The 24,972-nt window shown below is 39.4% G+C and overlaps 1 protein-coding gene across 1 annotated transcript in view; it reads left to right on the forward strand.

Moving 5' to 3' along the window:
• Window positions 1–24,787, forward strand: part of XK (X-linked Kx blood group antigen, Kell and VPS13A binding protein) — a 67,080-nt gene extending 42,293 nt beyond the window's left edge. Inside the window, exon 3 of the mRNA XM_069063470.1 lies at window positions 16,493–24,787. Coding sequence (XP_068919571.1) covers window positions 16,493–17,313 — 821 coding nt within the window. The 3' untranslated portion in view covers window positions 17,314–24,787. The remainder of the gene's footprint in view (window positions 1–16,492) is intronic.
• Window positions 24,788–24,972: the final 185 nt, after the last annotated feature.

Below are 24,972 nucleotides of genomic sequence, written 5' to 3' on the forward strand. Positions count from 1 at the left end.
GGGACTGCCAAGATCTTAGTTTTTTTTTTTTTATGTTAATCTTCAAGGCAGCTTTTACACTCTCCTCTTTCACCCTCATCAAGAGGCTCTCTCAAACCAATCAGTTGTTCCGTGTTCAGTTCTAACCACTGCTTCTAGTGCCACATACAGGTTCCTCAAGAGACAAGAAAGATGATCTGGTACTCGTATACTCTGATGACTTGCCATGTTTTGTTGTGATCCATTCAGTCAAAGGCTTTAGTACAGTCCATGAAGCAGAAGCAGATTTTTGTTTGTTTTTTTCAAGAGTTCTTTTGCTTTCTGCATAATCCAACAAATGTTGGCAATTTGGTCTCTAGTTTCTCTGACTCTTCAAAAATCATCCTGCTCTTTTGACAATTCTCCATTCACATAGTGCTGAAGCCTAGCTTGCAGAATCTTAAGTATAACCTTGCTGGTCATTATGAAATGGGCACGATTGGTAATTTGAAAATTCCTTGGCATTGCCCTTATTTAGAATTGGAATATAAGCTGATCTTTTCTAATCTAGTGGCCCACTGTTGAGTTTTCCAAATTTCCTGGCCTATTGAGTGTAGCACTTTAACAACATCATCTTTTAGGATTTTAAACAGCTCAGTTGGAACTCCATCACCTCCACTAGGAGTGGTTTGCTATTTCCATCTCCAGCTCATTTTACCAATGAGAAAACTGAGGCAAGCAGGGTTAAGTGACTTGTCCAGGGTCACAAAGCTAGTAAGTGTCTGTGACCATATTGGAACTTACAAAGATAAGTTTACCGGACTCCAGACCCAGTGCTCTTTCCACTTTTGTTATCCTAATCCTACTTAGAGGCTGCGAGGTGGCACAGTCAGAAAAACCTGACTTTGAATTCTTCCTCAGATTACTATTGAGATGAAAGAAAAATCTAAGAAAGAGAGTTTCTGGGTAATTGGGAATCAGTTTATTAACTAGTCTAGCAAATAAAAATCAAAATCTGTGGTTCTCTGAGGAACCAAAGACCCCTGCATAGAGGTTTCTAATTGTTTAAATACCTTTGAAAAAAGAGATGTCCCTGAGGGTGAAAATCAACTCTGGTTGGTTAGCAATTAATCAGAGAATGAATATTATAATGAGAGGTGGGCTTTTTCTAATGAGGGGCTGGGGCATGTGACTTTGATCAAGTCAACCCTCTCCCAGATCATTCTACTTCCAGCAATCTATAAAAAAAAAATCTATTCCCCATCAGTCCTACCTAAGATGAACCATGATGAGATCACAGTAAGAATTCCACCTAGAGAAGATGGTCTGGTTGGGGTGAATTTTGGGACAAAGTCAGAAATGTCTTGAGAGACTGGACTTTGAATTAGCAAGCAAAAAGAGAGGATGTTTGGGACCCACATATAAATTGGTTATTAATATGATAATAAAATAATCATTTTTCTTAACTGTGTCACTCTGGGCAAGTAATTTTACCTCAGCCTAAATTTCCTCAACTATAAAGTAAGAATATTATTTCATAAGATTGGTTGGTAAAGATCAGATGAGAAAACATTGGTAAAACAGATCTTAAAGCACTAGCTATTCTTGAATACCAGTCCTATAAATTCGATTGTCTTTCTGTGAGATAAAGAATGTGCCTAGCAGTGACTGGGATGGAAGGATTCAGAGGACACTTTCATGTCATTGATATGAATCTCTTGTGTGACCTTGGACTAGTCACTTCTCCATTATAAGCCTCAGGTTTCTCATTTATAAAATGAAGTGGGAATAGCTCTAACATTCCTTCAAGCTAAACAACAACAACAACAAACAAAAAACCCCAAAACAAAAACAAACAAAAAAACAGTGATCACATTTCCAGTTTGTCTCTAAGGTTCCTTCCAAACTTAAAATCAACTTGGAATTTGTATTCTATTAGGTAACATATAGCATGAAAGACTAGAGACAAAGTTATTTTCAGTGTTAACTTTAACAGTATCTTGGGCTAATTTATAATCTTTTATGTCAAGGATTTAAAGCATGTTGATGTAGAATCTCCCTAGAAAAACTCATTATCATGCTTCTGTCTTTTACCATACCAACCTTGTGGGAACATTCTTTAATCCTTTCTGATACCACTTTCCACTATTCTCTTTTGATCCTTCCTTATTTTCTCATGCTTGCCCCCAACTTGTTGAGAGATTTGATAATTTTTTCTTTCTTCTTTGCTTACATCCATACTTGGTAGAGGTGCACCCCCATCTTCCTTCTATCTCTTGCTCCACCTTTTCCCCATTGAGAGTCTTTTCAGTATCCCTCTCCTTCCACCCATGAAAAGGATTCATTTATAGAGAAGGGTGGGATTGATTCAGTGAAACATTAATTCAACTCTTTCTCCTTTCCTTCTCAATGCTTTAAGAACCCTTAAAATATTTACCACTTTAGATCGTTTTTAATCCATCTTTGCTCTGTTTGTTCTTTCTTTCACCCTTTTATCTAGGCTATTAAAAACAACCTAGAATTTGGAAAGAGTTAATTTAATTGCTTAGTATTTTCTTGATATTTTCACTTATCATTCTTGTATTTCTGGTTTGAAGTGTTAGTAAGTTGAATACTATGCTCACCTGTTTTTGTTTTTGGGCATAGGAATGTTTCAGGTGAGCATAGTATTTAACTTACTAACACTTCAAACCAGAAATACTATGCTCACCTGAAACATTCCTTTGCCCAAAAACATATTTCAGGTGAGCATAGTATTCAACTTACTAACACTTCAATCCCAATCCCCTCTCCTCCCCCCCCCCCCAAAGTAATTAGGGTTAGTGTTTCAAGCTTGATTTTGCAATGCATCTTGATCTTCTTGGTGTTTTTTTTTTTGATAGAATGTTCCCTTTTTAAAATTAGAATGTTACATTTTTTCTTATGATTTCTTTTATCTATGGAGTAATCCTGGGCTATTAATATTGGTATTCTTTCATAGCTAAAGGTCATCATTTGTATGAAATGAAATGTAGGTTTGTATGAAACCTCTGAAATGTAGCACTATTTACTTTGGAGTTCTAAGTGTGGGGTTATTTACCTGGTGGCTATCATTATAATTGAGTAATCATTATTTTGTCATCATATTTAAAGTTCCTGACTAATTATCTTGTATGATGTGTTGCAGTATAGTATTCAGGTTTTAAAATTTATAATTTTTTTTTCTCTGAGAGACTTGTTATCCTGAAGATGTCTTCAAGGGTGGCTGTTTTGTCATTTTTTTTTCTTTTTTTCAGAGCCCCTACTACTTTGGATAGAGTTTTCCATTATGAATTCTAAGTTGTCTCTTCCATTGCTTTTGTTATTTGTTTGCTGAATGCCCTGGTTTTTTTTAATAACCATTTTGGATTTTTTTTCTTGGTCTATGATCTCTAAGTAATCAACAGATTATTCTTTTAATTACAATTTTTCATTCATTTTCTTTGGGTGTATATTATTTAATATGTTATGGATATTTATGGTTTTTAAATTTTGACTTTTCCCTTTGTCTTTTAGTCTCATTGTTTGTGTTTTGGTTACAGACCTAGACCCAAGCATTCTCTCTTGAAGTTCCTGGTAGCTTGTCTCTGGTTTCCTTATACATCAGGTGTTCTTTTTGTTTTTCTTTTTTAATATTTATTTATTTAGTTTTAGTTTTTAACATTCACTTTTATGAGATTTTGAGTTTTAAGTTTTCTCTCCCTTCTTCCCCTCTCCCAACCCAAGACAGTTTGCAATTTGATAAAGGCTATAATGTACAATCACATTAAATATATTTCCACATTAGTCGTGTTGTAAAAGAAGAATTAGAACCAAAGGGAAAACCATGAGAAAGAAAAAAAAGGAAAAAACAAGAGAGAGAAAGAAAATAATATGCTTTTGATCTGCATTCAGACTCTATAGTTCTTTCTCTGGATGTGGATAGCATTTTCTGTCATGAGTCTTTTGTAATTGTCTTAGCTCATTGCATTGCTGAGAAGAGCTAAGTCTACCAGTGCTGGTCATCGAACGATGTGGCTGTCACTGTGTACAATGTTTTCGTGGTTCTGCTCACTTCACCATGCAAATTGATGTCTTGATGTAGTTTGAGTGAGGTTTGGGATTCCAGGCAGGCAATGTGTGGCAATGGCAGTACTCTCTCAGGTACCACCTATGTTGCAGGGGATGGGGTGGGGAGAGGACCACCCTAAGTCAGAACACAGCAGAAAGCAAGAGCTTGCAGAAACAAAGTAAAATAACCAAACTTATTCAGAGGAAATATTCACAATGCCAGTAGCAGTCAGGGACAATAGATATGGATCAGGTTCTCTGGCACCAAAACCAGTAAAGCTTATTTAAAAAAAAATAGTTATATTTTTCAAGCAGGGTCAGGGAACCTGGAATCTGTACCTGCATTATGGAGCTGGTTTGGGATTTAGTGCTGATTTACACTGGGGAGAATGCATGGGAAATTGGCAACTGGTTCATAATTAAATTCCCCACTGGGTGGAAAAGAGAACATTCAGACGTATCAGGTTCCTGAGAGATCTGGGCATTATAGGCTGCTTTGATTTGTGATGCCAGACGTAAGTCCTCACAGAGGGATCAACCCGTACTTTATCACAGAAGCCAAGCTAGCATGTCTTTCTTCACCAGCGTTGCTCCTGTCTGGAAATATGCATGCAAAATGGCACTCTCTGCATCATCTGAGCTCTTCATTCAGAATGGATTTTTACCACAGTATCATACTTTTCATTATATTGAGTTCATGTCTTCACAGCCACTTACAAAACCATCTAAGCATATACATTCCCACTGTGCCGCACCTCCAGACAGGGCTCTGGAGCCCTTACTTGCCTCTGAGTTTCCCCTTGCATACTAATACTTTGGTATAACTCATCATCGAGCAATCCATTATACACTCCCATTTATCTTCACCAAGATTCCAAAGAATTCATAAGACCAGGTGGGGCATTTTATAGTTGGAGAAACCGAGCAGTTAAGTCCAGTAGTAGAGCCAGAAAGACCTGTCCCATGTCAGGACTAGGAGTTCTTGAGTCTGTGTTAAGACTATATTATCATTATTTAGTCCTCCACTGGGGTCATCCTGCCACTCCTTACCACTTCTCTTTTCCTTTATGTTGGCATAGTTCTCAGAGCTAGACATTAGTAGCTTTGTCTTACAGTCTTTTATTGTTTTTTTTTTTAATATAAGTCTCATTTTTTTTTCTTTTTGGAGGGGGGAAGGCAGGGCAATTGGGGTGAAGTGACTTGCCCAACTCACACAACCAGTAAGTTTTAAGTGTCTGAATCTGGATTTGAACTCAGGTCCTCCTGACTCCAGTGCCGGAGCTCTATTCACTGCAACACCTAGCTGCCCTCTTACAGTCTTTTAAATTGGTGCCCCTCACCTTGTTACTAAGATTTCTAGTCTGAAAACTTTTCACTGCTGTAAAACTTCCCAGAGAATCTGTGATGGTCTTCCCTTACCAGGACAGTTGTCTGATATTTTATCATTAGGAAACAATTGCTTCTAACTGTTGTTACATGATTGTTTAACTATTTGAAGGGTGTCCCAAAAGTTTTAGTGAAGTTCTAAGTTATTGAGTACATACATATATAATATGTAGGATATTATTGATACAGACAGATACAAATGTATATATACATCCCTATTCACTATACATTGACTTTATTCTTGATTTTGTCTAATGCACTAAATTAGGTAAACAGAATATTCTAGATCTTAACAGAAATTATTTTTACTGATTATTTTAAGTGGGTGTTTGTGCATGTGGTGTGAGTTAAAGGGCATTGCTTGAGGTAGCCAAGGTATTTCTGTGATCAAGCATTGACGCCTGTGTGCTTTGTCAGTTCACCTTTCTTGAGAGGCACCATTTTGGGTTCATTATATCTGATCTTTTATCAGCATCTCCCCCACAAGCATTGCATGACTCAGAGCAGGGGTTCTTAACCTGAGGTACACAGAGGGGCTTTTGAATAGATTTAAGACAACTGTGAACTTGGATGGTAAAATAAAAAAAACTTTATTTTTACTAACCTCTAAATGAAATTTGTCATTTCCTAAAATTGTAAATGTAAGCAACAAATTTTCTGATAAGAGGTCCATAGTCTTTACAAGCTGGACAAAGTCATTCATGACACAACAAAGGTCCAGCCTTTGTCTAATCCCTCTAAGTGATGAATCTAGAGGGCAGAAACCTCAGTTTGGGCTCTTCATTCCCCAGTAGCTCTCAGTGAGTTATTCACTTCTTTGAGGGAAATCTGATAACATTGAGTGGGATGTTCAGTACCTGCTGTCCTGTTCTGGTTTGTCGAGTTTATTAGTCACATTTTCTGTAGTTCAACCCTCTGGAGTCCCTCAGAGAAGTCTGCCTGCCACCTTCCTTATAGTCAGGATGGAGGGGATTAACCTGTCAAGGTAGATGGGGGGAGGAGGGTGACAACTCATCCAGGGGATTACCTTTCTTCTTTTTAAATACTCAACTCCCCAAAACCAAATAGACACAGAAAATCCTGAAAGGTCAGTAATACCCACCAGAGGTGGCCAGACCAGAATGGTTACAACATATTTTCTTTTTTAAGGTACCAAATAAGAGATCACAATGTTTAAAAAACCCAACCCCAAGGTAGTTCACTGGGGAACTGGGAGCAAGGTAGGGTTGGTGATTGCCATTTGGCAGTGTCCTGCTTGTCCCTCACTCCTTACTATGTAAAGGGCAAAATATGGAGAACTTCCCAGTATAGGACTTGAGGTCAATCTGCTGCATAATCTTGCCCCTGTGAAACATGGGACTCATTATTATTTTGTGATGAAATTGTAAAGATATAGACTCAAGGAATTTTTGAGTTAAAAAAACCTTAGAGATGATTCTTCATGCAAGAAAACAAAATATATCTGGGACAGGAGAAGATGCCTTTAGAAAGTAGAATGCCTGGTGCCTAATAAACATTAAGTCAATGCAATGACTGTGACAATGTGCATTTAGGGTAAGCAGTGTGGTGCATTGCAAAGGGCACTGGATTTGAGTCAGAGCACCTGGGTTTAAATCCTGTCTCTGCCACTGAACCACTTGTATTACCCTGGGCATGCAAGGTCATAAACTCCCAGGACTCCTGCTATTTCACTTGTAAAATGAGCAGTGTTGTGGGCTAGCATTATAGTCCATCCGGGGAGGCTCGAGTTAACTCCCCAAAATCCAAAATCCCACAACACATCCAGGACTATTGTGAGTATAAAAAATAAGGATCAGACCTGAAGCAGATTGAGTGGATTTTGCTCCCCGGTAGATTGATGTGGACCTGGTGTGGGTCCTGTTGGGCAATCTGTAAACCCATGGCAGAGAGCTCTTGAGGCCCCCTCCTTGCCTATGGCTTTTACCTGCTTTTAATCTTCTTGTGAAATGTTTTTCATTTCCTTAAGGAATTGCTTTTTTTTAACTGGGGGTTAAAAAAATTGATTTTTTTTTATTAAATGGATTTCATATTTGAATCCTTGGGGGATCCATTGCACCAAATATTGGCCTGGTACTTGGACAAGGGGACTGGACTGGATGGTCTTTTGAAGTTCCTTTTAGCACTAAATTAAGAATCTTTAGTAAAGCACAGAGACATAGTATCTGTCCAAATAATTCTGAGTGAGGAGCCAGCTAGATGGTACAGTGGATAGAGTGCTGGGCCTGAAGTCAGGAAGGCCTGAGCTCAATTCTAGCCTTAGGCACTTACTAGCTGTGTGACCCTGGGCAAGTCACATAACCCTGTTTGCCTCCGTTTCCTCATCTCTAAAATGAATTGGAGAAGGACATGGCAAACCACTCTGGTATCTTTGCCAAGAAAATCCCAAATGGGGTCACAAAGAGTTGAATATGATTGAATAACAGCAAATTAATTCATCTACTGGTTCTTAAACTTTTTGGTCTTATGGCCCCTTTATACTCTTAAAAATTATCGAAGACCATAAAGACATGCTATTTATGTGTATCTATGTGTGAAATTTATCATATTAGAAATTGAAACATCTTAGCATTTTTATGAAAATAGTTGACTCAGGGGCAGCCAGGTAGCACAGCGAGTAAGAGCACCGGCTCCAGTGTCAAGATGACCTGGAGATCGAATCCCGGCCTCAGACACTTAGCATCCACCCAGAAACACCTGGCCGTGTAACCTTGAGCAAGTTACTTAACCCTGATTGCTTAAAAAAATAAAAAAAAAGAAAGAAAATAGTTGACTCCATGGACTTCCTTCAAGGACCTCAGGGACCACATTTTGATAACTACTAACCTATACCAAATCCTTCTTTTGCAGATAAGGAAACTTGGGCCCAGAGAAAGGGAGTTTCCTAAGTTCACACTTTTTAAAAGCCAGAGTCAGTATTTGAACCCAGCTCCTTGACTTCAGATTCAGCACTTTTCCCCACTATACCACACTACACCTTGGGGAAAGGGAGGAGAGGAAGCAAGGGCAAGAAGGAGATACTGCAGTGCTATAAATTCTTTGGTAGGCTTCCAGATGTTTGAAAGGGTTTTCTTCAATTAGAAGATCTCTGTTATTCAGACTTTGAAAAATAACATATTATTGAATAATTGGATATGGTACTGGTGTAAATATTTCTTCCTGACTACATTTATGGAAAATTAATTTTTTAGCTGGGATTTCCAGAAGCACTGAACTCTTGCTATATTAAATTATTATTTGGCATTTGGTCAATATGGGGCAATAAAAGTTTTTCCAAAAGAAATTCAATTATATGGGTGAAAGGACATAACTTTTTGCCTTCCTGTGATGAGATTTGATTAGTTCATTTTTCAAGGGAAACTCAGAAAGCAAGTGTAGGGAGATATAATCATGTGGTATTAGTTAAGTATTCTTTCATAATAAATTCTATTCATTCAGTAAACATTGGTTTTGTTCCTCACATAGAAGGCACTGTTTTAGGCATTGAGGGGCATACAATACAAGCAAAGGAGCAAATCAAGAGAGGAGGCTTAGTCAAGACAGCGTCATGTCAGGTAGCAAAAAAAGAACATGATTCTGTGAAGGTTAAGTTTCATACCTTATGCTTTTATTATTCTTTCCCTTAATTCTTCAATAAAACTTCTTTTTAAAATTTTATTGTTTTTATTTATTTAATTGATTTATTTATTTTTGCTTTTTGGAGGGGAAAGGCAAGGCAATTGGGGTTAAGTGACTTGCCCAAGGTCACGTGGCTAGTAAGTGTTAAGTGTCTGAGGCTGAATTTGAACTCAGGTCCTCCTGACTCCAGGGCCGGTGCTCTTTTCACTGTGCCACCTAGCTGCCCCAATAAAACTTCTTATCCCTGATCTTTTTCCAGTTGAACTAATGGTCAGTCAGTCAACAAGTATTTATTAAACACCTACTATGTTCCAGGCACTGAGACAAGGTCAGAGGCCCTAGATAGGATTCTTTTGTTTAAAATTATAGCAGAAATAGTGAGAGAAGAAAGGAGAAACTTTTTGACATTCAAAGAATTCTACAATCTTAAAGTACCCTCCTGTTCTGCTTTCTCTCACACTCTTCCACTAGGCGGTGCATTAGATAGAGTGCTAGGTGGGTAGTCATGAAAACCTGAGTTCAAATTCAGTCTTGGACATTTACTGGCTACATGAGCTGGGCAAGTCACTTAACCTCCATCTGCCCCATTTTCTCAGCTGTAAAATGAGGACAATAAGTGCCCCTGCCTCCCAGGATTGTTGTGAGGATCAAATGAGATAATAATTGTCATGCACTTAGTCCAAGTAATAAAAGCTTATTTCATGTATGCTGTGCTCCAGGAAAACTGAACTATTCATTGACCTTTGTCCATGTCCCATGCTGCTCTTCCTCTCTACTGTTGTCCACAATGTCCTCTAAGCCTGGAATGTCATCTCTGCTTTCCATCTGCATGGTAAATAATCTTCACGGCTTACTCTTGATTAACAGTAGAAAAAAAAATGCAAGCGCTAAAAGTACTGCATTGAAAAGCATAGTAAATCATCTGCAGACAAATAGAAAATAATTTTGCTAATGCTGTAGTATGTGAAACAGCCACCCCAGCCTAATTCACAGAGAAATATGTTGATAATTTTAAATTTACAGTTTTATTTAAAATAAGGCTCCTATTGTGATTGTGGTTAAACCTTTTGAATATTATATAATAATTCACCTAATAGCACTTAGAGATTTACAAAGCACTTTTCTCATAAATAATATAAGGTGGATAGTATGAGTTTAGTCTCCCAATTTTATAGATGAGGACACTGTGGATCAAAGAAATTGTTGATTTGATATGATCACACAATTAGTTTCAGAGCAAGATTTTGAACTCAGGTTTCCTGACTGGGAATTCTTTCCACTACTCCATATCATCTTTTTTTCTACCGCTAAATGCAGTTTACATTAAAATCATTAAAAACATTAGAAGTAGTTGCTGCTTGTACCTAATAAAATATAAGATTTAGATTTTCACTTTTTTTTTCAATAACTAAAATTGTTGGAGTTTTGTGTCCACATAATGAAGATTCTGTACCAGGGAAGGAAGTTTTCCAAGTAGGAGTTACCTGTACTGACATAATCACAAGTCTTGAAATCCATTCCCTATCCCCCCAAATGAAGATTCTCTTAACTTCTGAATGTATAAAAGCAGCTATAGCTTCACATGTATTATCAAATAATAGCAACTTGGATAGCTGTATTATATGGCCAAAATGTGACAATAGCAGGTGTTATAATCACAATTTTTATAGATGATGAAACTACAGGCTAAAGTTATTTAGTCAGTTAGTTAATAAACGTTTATTAAGTTTCTACTTGATGCCAGACACTATGCTAACTGCTAGGGATACAAATACAAAGGAGAAAGATAGTCCCTGCCCTCGAGGAGCTTGTAATCTAATGGGGGAAGACAGCAAAGAAAGAAAGCTGGAGGGAGGGAGGAACACAATGTTGTTGTTCTTGTTGTTAGGTTGTGCTTAACTCTTTGTGACCCAATTCAGGTTGGTTATTTTTGTTTATTTGGGGGTTTTTCCAGCAAAGACACTGGAGTGATTTGCCATTTCCTTTTCTAGCTCATTTTATAGATGAGGAAAATGACACAGTGAAGTGACTTGCCCAGGGTCACAGAACCAGTAAGCGCCTGAGGCCAGATTTGAAGTCAGGTGGAAGAATCTTTCTGACTCTAGGCCAGGCACTCTATCCACTATGCCACCTAGCTGCTGATAAGGAGTGCAGCTGACTGGGAAATGAGACAGCTGGCCTGGGCACCCTCCTTAAATGGGGGTTCTTGGAAGAGTTCTCCACTCTGCCTTCTATTTTTCAAATGCTTTATTAACTTCTGATTTACATCATTCATTTCTGCCAGATTTTGAGTTACAAATTTTCTCCCAGTTTTTCCCCTACCCACCACCCCAAAATAGCAGTCCCACAGGATATCCCCTCCTCCAATCTGCTCTCTCCCATATTTTCTCCCATACTCCTTTCGACTTTTCCTATAGATCATGGTGGATCTCTATGCCCCAGTGCCTGTATATCTTATTTCCCAATTACATGTAAAATAGTATTAATAATAGTATATATATATATATATATATATATATATATATATATATGAATATTTGATTTTAAAACTTTGAATTCCAGATTCAGTCCCTTCCTCCCTTGTCACTCATCCTTACTGGGAAGATAAGTAGTTCAGTATAGGTTGTACATGTGTAGCTAATGCAAAACAATAACATAGTAGAGATATTGTAAAAGACTGACTATATTTCCCTCCCTCCTATCCCACCTCCCACTTGTTCTATTCTCTACTTTGATCCTGTCTCTTTTCAAAAGTGGATGCTTCCAACTTCCCTCTCCCCCCCAGTCTGCCCTCCCTTCCATCATCCCTGCTCTGATCCCCTTCCCCCCTTACTCTCCTGGAGTGTGAGATACCCTATTTAGTGTGTATTTCATTCCCTCCTCAAGCCAAATTCAATGAGAATAAGGTTGACCCATTCCCTTTTGCTTTCCTATTCTTCCCCTCCATTGTAACCATTTTCCCTTTCCTCTTTTTTATGAAATAGTTTATCCCATTCTGTCTCTCCCCATCTCCTCTCATTATATTCCTCTCTAACCTCTTAATTTCACCTTTTAAGTATCATCCCTTCCTATTAAATTGGTCCTGTGCACTCTATGTATGTATACCTGCCTATATACCCTATATATATATATATATATATATTTCTATTCCCTTCAACTATTTTCATACTGACAAAAGTTTCATCATTTACAATTATTGTTTTTCCATATAGGAATGTTAATAGTTCAACTTTGATAAGTTCTTTATGATTTATTTTCCCTGTTTACCTTCTCATGCTTCTCTTGCTTCTTGGATCTGAATGTCAAATTTTCTATTCAACTCTGGTTTTTTCAGCAAGAATGCATGAAAGTTTTCTATTCCACTGAATGACCATATTTTCCCCTGAAACATGATACTCAGTTTTTTCTGGGTAGGCGATTCTTGGTTTTAATTGAAGCTCCTTTGACCTCTAGAATATCATATTCCAAGCCCTTCAATCCCTCAGTGTAGAAGCTGCCAGATCCTGGGTTATCCTGATTGTGTTTCCACAATATTCAAATTGTTTCTTCCTGGATGCTTGTAATATTCTATCCTTAAGCTGGGAATTCTGGAACCTGGCTATGATATTCCTAGGAGTTTTGTTTTTGGGATCTTTTTCAGGAGGTGATTGGTGGGTTCTTTCAACCTCTATTTTGTCCTCTGGTTCTAAAACATCAGGGCAGTTTTCTTTGAGAACTTCCTGGAGGATGATTTCTAGCTTCTTACTTTGATCATAGCTTTCAGGTAGTCCAATAATTTTTAAATTATCTCTCCTGGATCTATTTCCCAGGTCAGTGGTTTTTCCCATGAGATATTTCACATTGCCTTCTATTCTTTCATTTGTTTGGATCTGTTTAACAGCATCTTGATTTCTCATAAAGTCACTAGCTTCCATTTGCTCCAATCTAATTCTGAAGCAATGATTCTCTTCATTGAGCTTTTGAGATTCTTTTTCCATCTAGCAAATTTGGCTTTTTAAGGCATTCTTCTCCTCATTGCCTTTTTGAGCCTCTTTTGCCATTTGAGTTAGTCTTTTTTTTTAAGGTGTGATTTTCCTCAGTCAGGCTGTTGAGTCTCATTTCATAATTTTCTTGCATCATTGTAATTTCTCTTCCCAATTTTTCCTTCACTTCTCTTATCTGCTTCTTAAGGTCCTCTATGGCCTGTAACCAGCTCATATTTTTCTTTGAAGCTTTTGGTGCAGGAATTCTGACTTCACTGTCTTCCTCCTGTTCTATGCTTTGCTCCTTTTTGTCCAAAAATAGGAGTCTAATTTTGGAATCTTCTGTCTGCTTTGTTTCCTTTGCCTGGTCATGTTGCCACTCAGTCACTTGAGCCCTGGGCTTTTTGCCACAGTAGGACTCTGCCACCAGACAGGGGAGTTTTCATCCCAAACACTGGGGTTTTCTCGGCTGCTGGAGGTATTAGATGGGTGCCCTCTCTGAGGCCTCCACTCTCTGGCAAGCTGGTCACACACCCTAGAACCTCCACCCTAGAATGCAATCCAGATCCAAGCAGATTAAAGCAAGAGAAATTATCCCTCAGACTGGTCGCTTGGTCCCCCTACACTCTGCAGGCCAGGAGCTGAAGCTGCCACATGGCGCTGGCTGGCTGTGCCGGCATCTCAGCGGCTTCTTCCCCCAGGGGCAAAAGCCAATGCACTCCCACTTACTGGGTCCCAAAGTTCAGACTTCACTGACCTCTCACTTTGTCCTTTGCATCTATGTGTTGATAATTCTGGAAATGGCCACAGCTGCTTCTGATCTGGAGTCCCTCCTGCCAGCGGCTGGTCAGACCCACCCTGGGACTAAAACCTCCAGCTCATGGGGGCCTGGGCTCACCTCCCAGAGCACTGGCCTGCCAGGCTGTCCTCAGCAGGAGGTTAGCTTCTCTGTGTCATTTTGTGGGTTCTGCAGCTCCAAAGTTTGTTCAGAGTCCTATTTTTACATTCATTGGGGAAGGTGGAAGCCAGAACCACTTGCATGTCATGCTACTACTCTGCCATCTTGACTCTGCCCCCTTCCTCTCTGCCTTCCAATCAGAAGAGTCCCAGGGGCAGAAGGTACTTATCGTGTTTCCCCGATAATAAGACACTGTCTTATTATTTTTTTTGGACAGAAAAACACCAGAGGGCTTATTTTCAGGGGAGGGCTTATTTTAATGAACATTGACAGCAATTTTAATAAACAAGTAAACGTGAACAAAAAAATGTACCTTTATTCAATAAGCAAATCACTGGGGAAGAACAGGATGATGCGCTCACTGCTGCAGCTCTGATTGGATGCAGCTCAGAGCACGGCATGCGTTTCACCCGGGGGGGGGGGGGGGCGGTGCATACAGGGGGTACCGTAATGTAGCGTGTAGTGCAGGGGATCACGTTCACTACAGTAGCAATCTCACTAGGGCTTATTTTTGGGGGAGGGCTTATTTTAGAGGAATCTTACACAGTAAGGGGAGGGCTTATTTTCGGGATAGGTCTTATTATCGGGGAAACACGGTATGAGGTGTGAGTAGCAAGGCTGATGTGATCTTGCAGGATGATGAGCTTTCTGGGGCCATCATGGTGATGTCCAAAGGACCAAAGTCAAACCAGTGAGTCAGTGGTAGAACCCAAGGCTAGGTTTCTGTCTTGATTCCTAACTAAACGTTCTTTCTTCCCCCAAATTCTTTTTTCTTCAGTTGTAATGGTGCATTTTAAACATCTATGCTTCCATATCAAGTGTGCTTTTAGCATTTGGGGTAATGTACATGCCTGAAGAACACTTAGTTAAACTGACTGGTTTGCTCTGGTATGTGTGGATAGATACCTCTAGGACTCTAATTGATTCGGGTACTAACAGAAACAAGGGTCAAGTGAAGGAAGCAAGCCATAGGTATGTGTCAGACATTTCTAGTACCTAACAAAGCTAGTCATGTAAATGTTAGGTAAATGAAAGAGACAGTGAGTGTGCTAGGAAAGAGTTTGGAGAAGAGGTATGTTTCACAAGGTTAATGACAACTGCATCTAGTCAATACCATCTACCTCATTTGAGGGAGGGAAGTAGATGATCTCTCGCTGTCTCTCTGTCTCTGTCTGTCTCTCCCACCTTCCCTCCTTTTCTCTTTCTCTTTTTCCTTTTCTCTCTATTCCTCTTTCTCCTTCTCTCCCTCCCTCTCCCCTGCCTTTCCTTCCTCCCTTTCTTTTTCTCTCTCCCCTTCTCTCTCTTTCTCTCTCTCCTTCTCTTTCTCCTTCTCTCCCTCTCCCTCCTTCCCTTTCCACACTCCTTGCCCTTCTCTGCCTCTGTCTCCCTGTGTCTCTCTCTGTCTCTCTATTCTTTCTCTGTCTCTCTTTTTGTCTCCCTGTCTCTGAGTCTCTGTCTCCGTGTCTCTGTCTCTCTCTTCTTTCCTCCCTCCTCTCCCTCCTTTCTCATCACTGCTGTTCATTTTTCTTTGATGCAGCTTGTGTGTTGGAAGGATGTCGCTGCAGCTGTTGCTGCCACATCCAAACCTGGAAAGGGAAAAAAACAAACAAACAAACAACCCACTAATCTTCCTTGGCTTAGTGCTCACAACAGTCTCATTCCTTTCCAGGCAGGAAGAAAATTATATCCATCTGAAACTATAAATCCTTGAGTTTACAGTCAAATTTCAGAACTTTTCAGTCTCTCCTAGAGAGGGGGGAAAAGTAACCTGTCCCTTTAAGATTCTGTTCGTGGAACAAAACAAAGGAGTTTGACCTGACCCAGCAGCCAGCAGCTTCTTCCAATTTCTCCGGGGCGGGGGGGGGGGGGGGAAAGAATGGGTAGGTGGTGCAGTGAATAGAGCACTGGCCCTGGAGTCAGGAGAACCTGAGTTCAAATCCGGCCTCAGACACTTAACACTAACTAGCTGTGTGATCTTGGGCAAGTCACTTAACCCCAATTGCCCCTCCAAAAAAAAAATAGCATAAAAACCCTTAAAACAATTTCTCCTTGGCAGGGGAATGGTACCTTGTGACACGGATAACATTCCATCTCCTGTCTACATGCCTTTGTCCAAACTGCCCTCCATGAATGGAATGCACTCAATTCCACATTTCTTCCTTCTAGAATCTCTAGCTCCCTTCAAAACTCTACTCAACTGCTATCTCCTATATGAGGCTGTTCTCTACTCCCCCCACCCCCAACTGCCAGTGCCTCCCCAAAATTACTTTGTAATTTACTTATATGGGTATGAGCTATTTCCCCCAATAGAGCATAAGCCCCTTGAAGGCAGGGACTGTTTCATTTCTGTCTCCATGTCTGTAGCACCTGACATGACACTGGACAGATAGCAGGTGCTTAGTAAGTACCTGTGTGTTAATTAATCAATCTTCAAAAATGCTTTGATCCCATCCTCCTCATGTGGGCCCCTGTATATAAGTCTTTATGCATGAGGCTTTTGCCTCCTTCACCTTTTCTCTTACAGGTATCTTCATGACACTGTCCCTGTTGTCCATCGTGTACGGGGCCTTGCGTTGCAACATCCTGGCCATCAAGATCAAGTATGATGAGTATGAGTTCAACGTGAGGCCTGCAGCCTATCTCTGCATCTTCCTTTGGCGGAGCTTTGAGATTGCCACCCGGGTCCTGGTCCTGGTGCTTTTCAGCTCCGTCCTCCAGATCTGGGTCCTCCCGGTGGTGCTCCTCAATTTCTTTGGCTTTTTTTTTTACCCCTGGATTCTCTTCTGGAGGAGCGGCTCCCCCTTTCCAGAGAATATCAAGGCCATGAGCAGAATGGGAACCACCATCGTTCTGTGCTTCCTCACCTTCCTGTATGCAGGCATCAACATGTTCTGCTGGTCAGCCGTGCAGCTGAAGATCAACAGTCCTGACTTGATTAATAAGTCTCAGAACTGGTATAGGTTGACGGTCTACTACATGCTGAGGTTCATTGAGAATGCCTTCCTCCTCCTCATGTGGTACATCTACAGGACAGACGTTTACCTGTATGTGTGTGCCCCCTTGCTCATCCTGAAGCTGCTGATTGCGTACTGCACAGCCATCCTCTTCATGCTAGTGTTTTACCAGTTTTTTCACCCTTGCAAAAAGCTCTTCTCATTTAGTCTTTCTCAAGGCCTGCTGTCATGTTTCCGGTATCTTTGCTTTCCATGTAAAAGGCAGAGACACAATGACCCAGCAGAAAGGGCAGACTTGAAGTCACTGGATGACTCTGAAACCCCCATCCAGCAGCAAAAAAGTGAGCCACAGAACAGAAACCCAAACCCGAATGTCCCTTCCAGTTCTTAATGGGACCAGAAGGAAGATGGTGTCTCTCCTGACAGCCATTGCTTATATCCATACAAGTCGTCTGGTCTTGTTCTCTGGGTCTGGTTGATGCTGGTTCAGACCACCTGTGACAATACTGCACATGTCTTTGAATAGACAGGAAGTTATCCCTACAAATGCACTGCCCCCTTCCCCCCCCCCCCCCGCCAGCTAGCTTGCTCTGTGTGCCACTGGAGTGAATCTGTACATTTGTTCAGAAACTGGCAAGGAGAATGGCAGGTTATCAGTCCAGTGTGGTGCAGTGCATGACACCCTAGTCAACAAAGGTTGTGTGTATGAGTATGAATGATTGTGTTCTTCCAGTTGGCATTATCCTCTTTAAAAACAACACAACAACAAAAGAGGAAGCACACTTTTGCCACATTACAGGTCAGAACCTCATGGAATTTCATCCCAGCTTTTGGAAATAGGGAGATCTGAAATTGGTATGGTTAGGTAGAATGAGGAAAAGGCCCCCTTTTTCCTTGGATTTCCTGATTATCCTGTCTAGAGACCCAGATGGTTCTTGTGTAAAAGCTGGCTCAGTGATTGGGAGTTACTACTATGGTCATACCAGCAGATCATGCCTTCTCTCTCTGCATTTCTTAAGAGTGGAACAATTGCAATCCAACCTACAGTGAGCAGTTGAACACTGGCTTTTTATGTCCGTGCTTAGCCCAAGAGTCTTCTTGCAGAAAGAACCTGGTCTTTTCTCCAACTGGCTGGTAGAACTAATTGCCTGTGCATGACGGAAATAGAAGGTAAAGCCTATGAGCTTGATTTTCAAATCTTTGAATGTGCTGTTTTCACACTTTGATGATTTCTTGACCTTCCCCTCACCACCACTCAGATCATATGTATTCACATATTTGGATCTGGAGACTTTAGGTTCCAGGTTCCCCTAAGAACAAACTTGTATTCTAGCTTTGACTTTGATTCCGGAGGCTCTGGAGTTTTGGAAATCATTAATAGGCATTGGGTATATAGAAGAATTTCTGGACCATAAGGCTCATTAGGCAGTAAAATGACTAGGTGAGGGAGTTATGCAGTCTCTTCTCTAGGAGCCTCTATAAACAGGATACCATTATTTTCATGATGATTGGATGTGGGTCACCTTGAAGGCAGTATTCTATCCTCTCAAAGTCCTCTCCCACCTCAGGATTCTGTGAAGTCACTGAAAAACCTGAGATTTATTCCAAAAAAAATTTTTTTTTTGAAAATACCATTTCTCCCAAAAAAACTTAGGTAAGACCAGTATAGATTTTTATAAGAAAATCACTTGGAAATGTCAGGCCAGTGTTATCCAGGTAAGATAGTTTGGTTTTCATTGCTTAAAGAAAAAAAACTTATTTTAAAAAAAGACATGATGTGGATCCACTGCCTCAAATAAATTAAGTAACCAAGAATCCAATGACTACCTAGGATCCCTCCTTTTTTTTGAGGGTGGAATATGTTCTGAATCTGTAGTAATTATGACAACTTGAAGAAGACTTCTGATTCAATCAATTCCTACTTTATTTATCTTTTCAATTTGGTACTTTGTGTGTGGTATGTATTTGTGTGTGTTAACATGAAGTTGGGTAACACTTATTCAGTTTTCTAGGGGAAACTATGATCCAATACCTTTATTTTTAACATTAAAATTTTCCCATGTAATACCTGGAACCAGGTTGAAACAAAGACATCAAAAATGAAATAATTTAACTTCATCAAAAATGAAATAATGGGATTTTAGAATAAGATAAGTTTAGATCAAGGACATTAAATGAACCATATTGTGTCAGGGATCCAGGGTTTTTGCACAGCTGTACTGTCTAGCAAGATATATTTGTCAAAGTTCTCACTTCTATTTGCAATTCACATTGGTTTCAATTTCATATAGAAAACATGAAATGTATATGCACACACAAACATTGGATTTGATGTACTCTTTTTGCTATATTCTGGGAAAAATGAGACAATGTAAATGTTTGTTACCCCTAACGGGCATTCTCATGTGATTTACAATTTTTATACACTTTGGTTGGCATGTCTATAAACTACTATAAACATCTTACCTCTGTTTTGTGTTTGGAATTTTTAAAATTTGAAGTACTCTTGGTTGATCAATATGTGTTAAAAATTATTTGCATGTAAAGTCAGCAAATTCCCTTTTTCCTTCAAATAAGAGCAAAATATCTTGTGTTATGTACCATCTTGCTGCCTCTTAGGCCACATCAACTGTCCTTGGTACTGTTTTTAGGCCTAATACAAATCATTTGTGTGTGTGTCTGTGCCCACATGGGTATGTACATGCTGATATATCCTTGTGTGTGTGTATATATATATATGTATATATATACACAGAAGTACATACTGTGCATGTAGACAGATAAGTTTATTTAAATGTACATAGACATAAGTATATTTAAATGTACATAGATGTGTACATATCACTATATAAAATATTTTTTCAAAACTTAAAAGATTAGAAATAGAATAAAGCTAAGATTTAAAAACCACTCTTTTTCTGCATTTACTTAGTAGAGAAAAAGTTTCTATTAGTATTGTTTCTCTATGCATGGCAGCACAACCATTCCTGGCTCCTAGTTTCATCCCCATTGTGCATCTTTAAGCAATTCAGTCACCTCTCTGTCGCTCCATCCCCCAGTCTAACAAATGTAGTAATGTCTGAACTGCATATCACACAGGGGTGTTGTCAGTGTCAAAGGAGATAACAGTCATGACAGTGCTTTCAAAGTGTACTATACAACTATAAGGTGGCATCATTTTCTGCCACAAGCTTGTAAGGGAAATTTGTTGCAATAAGTAAGAATGTTTTGAACTGGTACCAGCATTCTAACTTGCATCCAGCTTCTGAACGAATCCTTGGCTGTTTGACCTTGTGAAAAGAGGTTTGATTGAATAGCATCTACTTTGGAAAGGGGAGGGGGAAAGTACAGAATGTCTGTTCCAGTTCATGTTCCTGTTGTTACTGCACGTTTTTATAAACACTCACATTTATGGATATGGGACTGGGCAGGAAATAAAAATAACCCCAAGTATCCCCCTCTTTCTTTCAGAGGATCCTAAGTATGTATCTGCTGCTGGGAAATTTTTCTCTTTTTTTTGCTTCTTGCTTCCACAAAATGCACAAGAAGCTTTTTCAGTAATCACATTTACGACTTGGAAGTCCGATCCTACCAGGTTTGAATTTAACATGTTTGAAAAACATCTTTTTGGCCTTATAAGTGGAGAGAAGGTCTTAAAGCTGATTCTCAAACATAGGACATTTGCCTGGAAATCACCTTTATCATCAAAGAGCTGCCATGGTTCTGTATATGTATGTATGAGTATAACCCTTCTTGTGAGCAGACTGACAGTTTTATATTCTGAATCACGCCCACCATGATAACTGTAATAAATATATCATGGACATGTGATTTTATTGGCTGCCACTCTGCAGTCATTGCCTCTAATAAATAGGGTTTATGTTTCTTTTGATGGGACATCATTCTCGGCATGTATTCCTGTCCATTGCTTTCAAGATCCAAAGACCATGCTTAAAATGGTATTTTTTAAAAAGTCATGCCACTGGGATTGATGATGGATTTAGAACCTTAGTTGGAGAATACCATTTATTACCAGTAACAGAGAGTTGGATGGGATTAGGCCAAGAGTGCCTAGATCCTCTGAGTTATTCTATTGTGTATATTGTGTTTTAGTTGTGTTTCGGTTGTGTCCATTTCTTCATGACTCCATTTGGGGTTTTCTTGAAAGAGATACTGGAGTGGTTTGCCATTTCCTTTCCCATTTTATTTTACAATTGAGGAAACAGGATTAAGTGACTTGCCCAGGATCACGTGCCTAGTAAGTATCTGAGACCAGATTTGAACTCAGAAAGTTGAGTCTTCCTGACTACAGACCCAGCACTCTATCCACTTTGCAAACTGACTGTCCCCTTCCCATATTGTTTGCATATATGTACAGTCAAATACTATCACCATGGCTCAGTAAGTAGCAGATTGGGACCCAGAGATTGGACAGTCTCTCTAGAACAGGCCATCAAGCACAGGATAGGTCTTATCAGGAATCCAAGGAAGTCTAGAAAGGTGAGCATAAAGGAAGCCTGGCAAAGGAACCAGACAGCAGGCAATAGACAGCAGTCCAAGAAGGGATGAGCACATTGTTAGGGAAATCTAATCAGCAACTAGTGGGGACCCACCCATGGAGACTTAGACTCAGATCTAGGACTCTAGTATCTTGAAGGACTTGAATACTGGATGGTGATAAATTGCAAGGTAGTTGAAGTATATGATTATTAAGACAAATGAAATAATTGGATACGAATGACTCAGTATTCCACTTCAGAAGTTCACCATCAAGATGATTGGGAAAAACCATGAATTAGTCATCAATCGACACCATTTTGGTAAAGAAAATGAGGTGCGTGTTGGTGATGCTTCCTCTCCTAAAGGTCACACTATTTTTTAACAGGCTTATTGATGTAGCATAGCAGAAGGAATGCTGGATTTGATGTCAGAGGACCTGGATGTAAATCCAAGCTCAGTCACTTACTGTGTGTAACCTTGTACAAGTTACTTAGCTTTTGGGGGCCTCAGTTTCCTGATTTGTAAAATAGACTAATACTAGTTTGTCTTTATATAGCACTTCAAGATTTGAAAAATGTTTTATAAATATTACTTTATTTTAACCTCATTACAATCCTAGGAGCTACAATTATTTCCATTATACAGATGAAGAAACTAAAGCATACAACTTAAGGGACTTGTCCATGGTCACGGATCTAGTGAATATGTGAGGTTGGCTTTGAACTGGTCCAGGTTCTAGGACCAGTGCTCTATCTCCTGTGCCACTAAATTTCCTCATAACTATGTGACTGCCATCATTCTTTATGGTTCTAAAAAATCTATGATGTTTTTGTTTTCATTTTACATGACAGTCATTTCCCAATATAAGTCCTCATTGAACCGTCCTGAGTTTCAAAGAAAAAGTTAAGCAACTAGACCCATAAAATCAGTGCATCTGATAAGATGTACAGTATTCCATCCCCCTGAGTCCCCATCTCTCTACTGAAAGGATTAAAATGTTTCATTGTCTATTCTTTCATACCAAGATTTTTCATTACAAGTTAGTATCATTTCAATATAACTTCATTGCAAGTAAAGTCTCTGCCTTTGAGTGTTTTTTTTTAAATTTATGTCTGTTATTGTCATTGTGAATATAGTTCTCCTGATTCTATTTTCTTCATTCTGCATCAGTTGATACAAGGGAACATACAAGACCCTCCCCTAAAAGTTCATGCCATTCACCCCATGTTTCTCTAAATTCCTCCTTTCTTATAGTACATTAATATGGCAAAATTAGTTCATTTCTTCAGCCCTTCTCTAATCAATAAGCTCCCATTTTGCTTCCAGTTTTTTGCTACCACAAAAAAAGGGGTCATACTACAATTGGTAATGACCTTGAGTTTGGAAAGTCAGCATTAGAAAGTCTCTTAGAATGAGCTCACTTGATGTTAAATCAGCCCCTTGAGAGAGCTGGTTGTCAACAGCTGCAGTGTTCAAAGAGGCCCATCTGGGACTGCTTTATTTGACAGTCTGGATCTCTTTAGCTCTTGGCCACTGGCTCAGACAGAGTACCAGTGATTTTGTCTTTTGATGAAGATAGGAGTTGGCAGAATAACCTTGGCTTTTTAACAAACTCTGAAAAACTGTTATATATTCTGAAACAATTATTTGAGGAACACACACGTGATCAATACTTGCTGATCAGATTGACTCTAGTTTCCTATCTTCCTAGAATAAAATCTTGTTTTATAACTGTTAATAAGTATATATGTATACTTATAATTTTTACTTACTTAAATGAGCATGTTATAGCTCTTCCCCCTCCTCAGTAGAATTAAAACTCCTTGATGGCAAGAACTATTTTGTTTTTGTAAATCCCAGCTCCCAGGATAGTACTTTACTTTGGGATTTAATCAATTCGAGATTCACATATGGGAACTACAGAATTTGATGTCCTTTCCCCATCTGACACCTAGGAAATCTGTCAGAGGGAACCTAACATTTGGTTCCTCAGTTTGACTTTTAAAGTCCTTAATAACTTAGCCCTTTCTAGTCTTCTTAGACCTCGTATCCATCTACATACTCTCCAAACCAGTGACAACAACTCTACCTGATGTTTTTCCCATAATACTTTGTACTTCCCAGCTCCAGGAATTTTTATTGACTGTTCCCCATGCCTGAACATTCTCTCTCTCTCTCTCTCTCTTCCTCCTCCTCCTCCTCATCTTGGTCTCTTATCTTTCCTGTTTTTCTTTAAGTCTCAACTAAAATCCCACCTTCTGCATGAAACCTTTCCTAGTCTTCCTTAATCAGAGTACCTTCCGTCTGAGACTATCCTTAATCACAGTACCTTCCCTCTGAGACTATCTCCAAGATGCACATGTATATATACACGTATATGTATATGCATACATATAAATAGATAGACGTAAACACATACAATACTCTTATGTTTACACACATAGAGGTGCTAGATGGCACAATAAATAGAGCTCCAGGTCTGGAGTCAGAAAGACTCATCTTTCTTTGTTCAAATCCAGCATCAGGTACTTATTAGCTGTGTGACTCTTGGCAGGCCACTTTACCCTGTTTGGCCCAGTTTCCCCATTTGTAAAATGAGCTGGAGAAGGAAACAGCAAACCAATCCAGTATCTTTGCCAAGAAAACCCCAAATGGGGTCACAGAGATTTGGGCATCATGATTGAAATGAACAACAGACATATCTATACACAATACATATGTATACATATGTACAAATACACATCTGTGCATATACATGCATGTATGTGTGTGTGTGTGTGTGTAAGGCCACGTTTGGAATATCTTGGAGTATTTAAGGTCTGAGGAAACTCAGAGACCTAGCTCAGATATAGGAGGGAGCAAGGTCTCCTCTGATAAACAGCCTAGAACTTTTCACTCAAATAATTATGTAAAACCAACACAGCAGAAATTTATCTTGCCCTCAGAGATAAACCAGAGGCAGAAAGGTAGCATTACAAGCTAGCCTGTTCTGAAAAAATCCTTCCTGGGAAAGTACATTGGAGCATAAGCATACTGAGCAGAAAACAAGATATTCTTTAAACCTGTAAGCAAGTACTCTATATAAACTCAAGAGAAATATCAACAAATTGGCACTGATCTCATCCTGCCCACCTAGCCTGACTCTTTTGTTCACTGTCCAGCCTACAACGTCAGTTGCTGGCATATATGTATATCTATATAATATATTCTTTGTATGTAGTTATTTGCATGTTGTCTCCCTCATTAGACTGTGAGCTCCGTGAGGGCAAGAACTATTTTTTTAAACCTTTCTTTGTAACCCCAGTGTTTAGCACAGTGCTTGGCACACAATAAGTGCTTAATAAATGCTTTTTGTACTAACCTGACTAATCTGTTATTTCTAGCAAATCACTTCACCTTTCTGGGCCTCTGCATCTGGAAAACAAAGGGGTGGGAGTCAGTGATCTCATGTCCCTTTTCCATAGTTCTTAAATTATGCTGGCTCTGAGTAATGATATGAATGAGAGTTTCTTATGGGTTCCCCCTCACCATCCCTTTTTAGGTTTCTTCC

Source organism: Petaurus breviceps, unplaced genomic scaffold (assembly GCF_028583685.1).
Source record: "Petaurus breviceps papuanus isolate PSGF00001 unplaced genomic scaffold, PetGlider_PUasm1.0 90574, whole genome shotgun sequence".
Classification (NCBI taxonomy): Eukaryota; Metazoa; Chordata; class Mammalia; order Diprotodontia; family Petauridae; genus Petaurus; species Petaurus breviceps.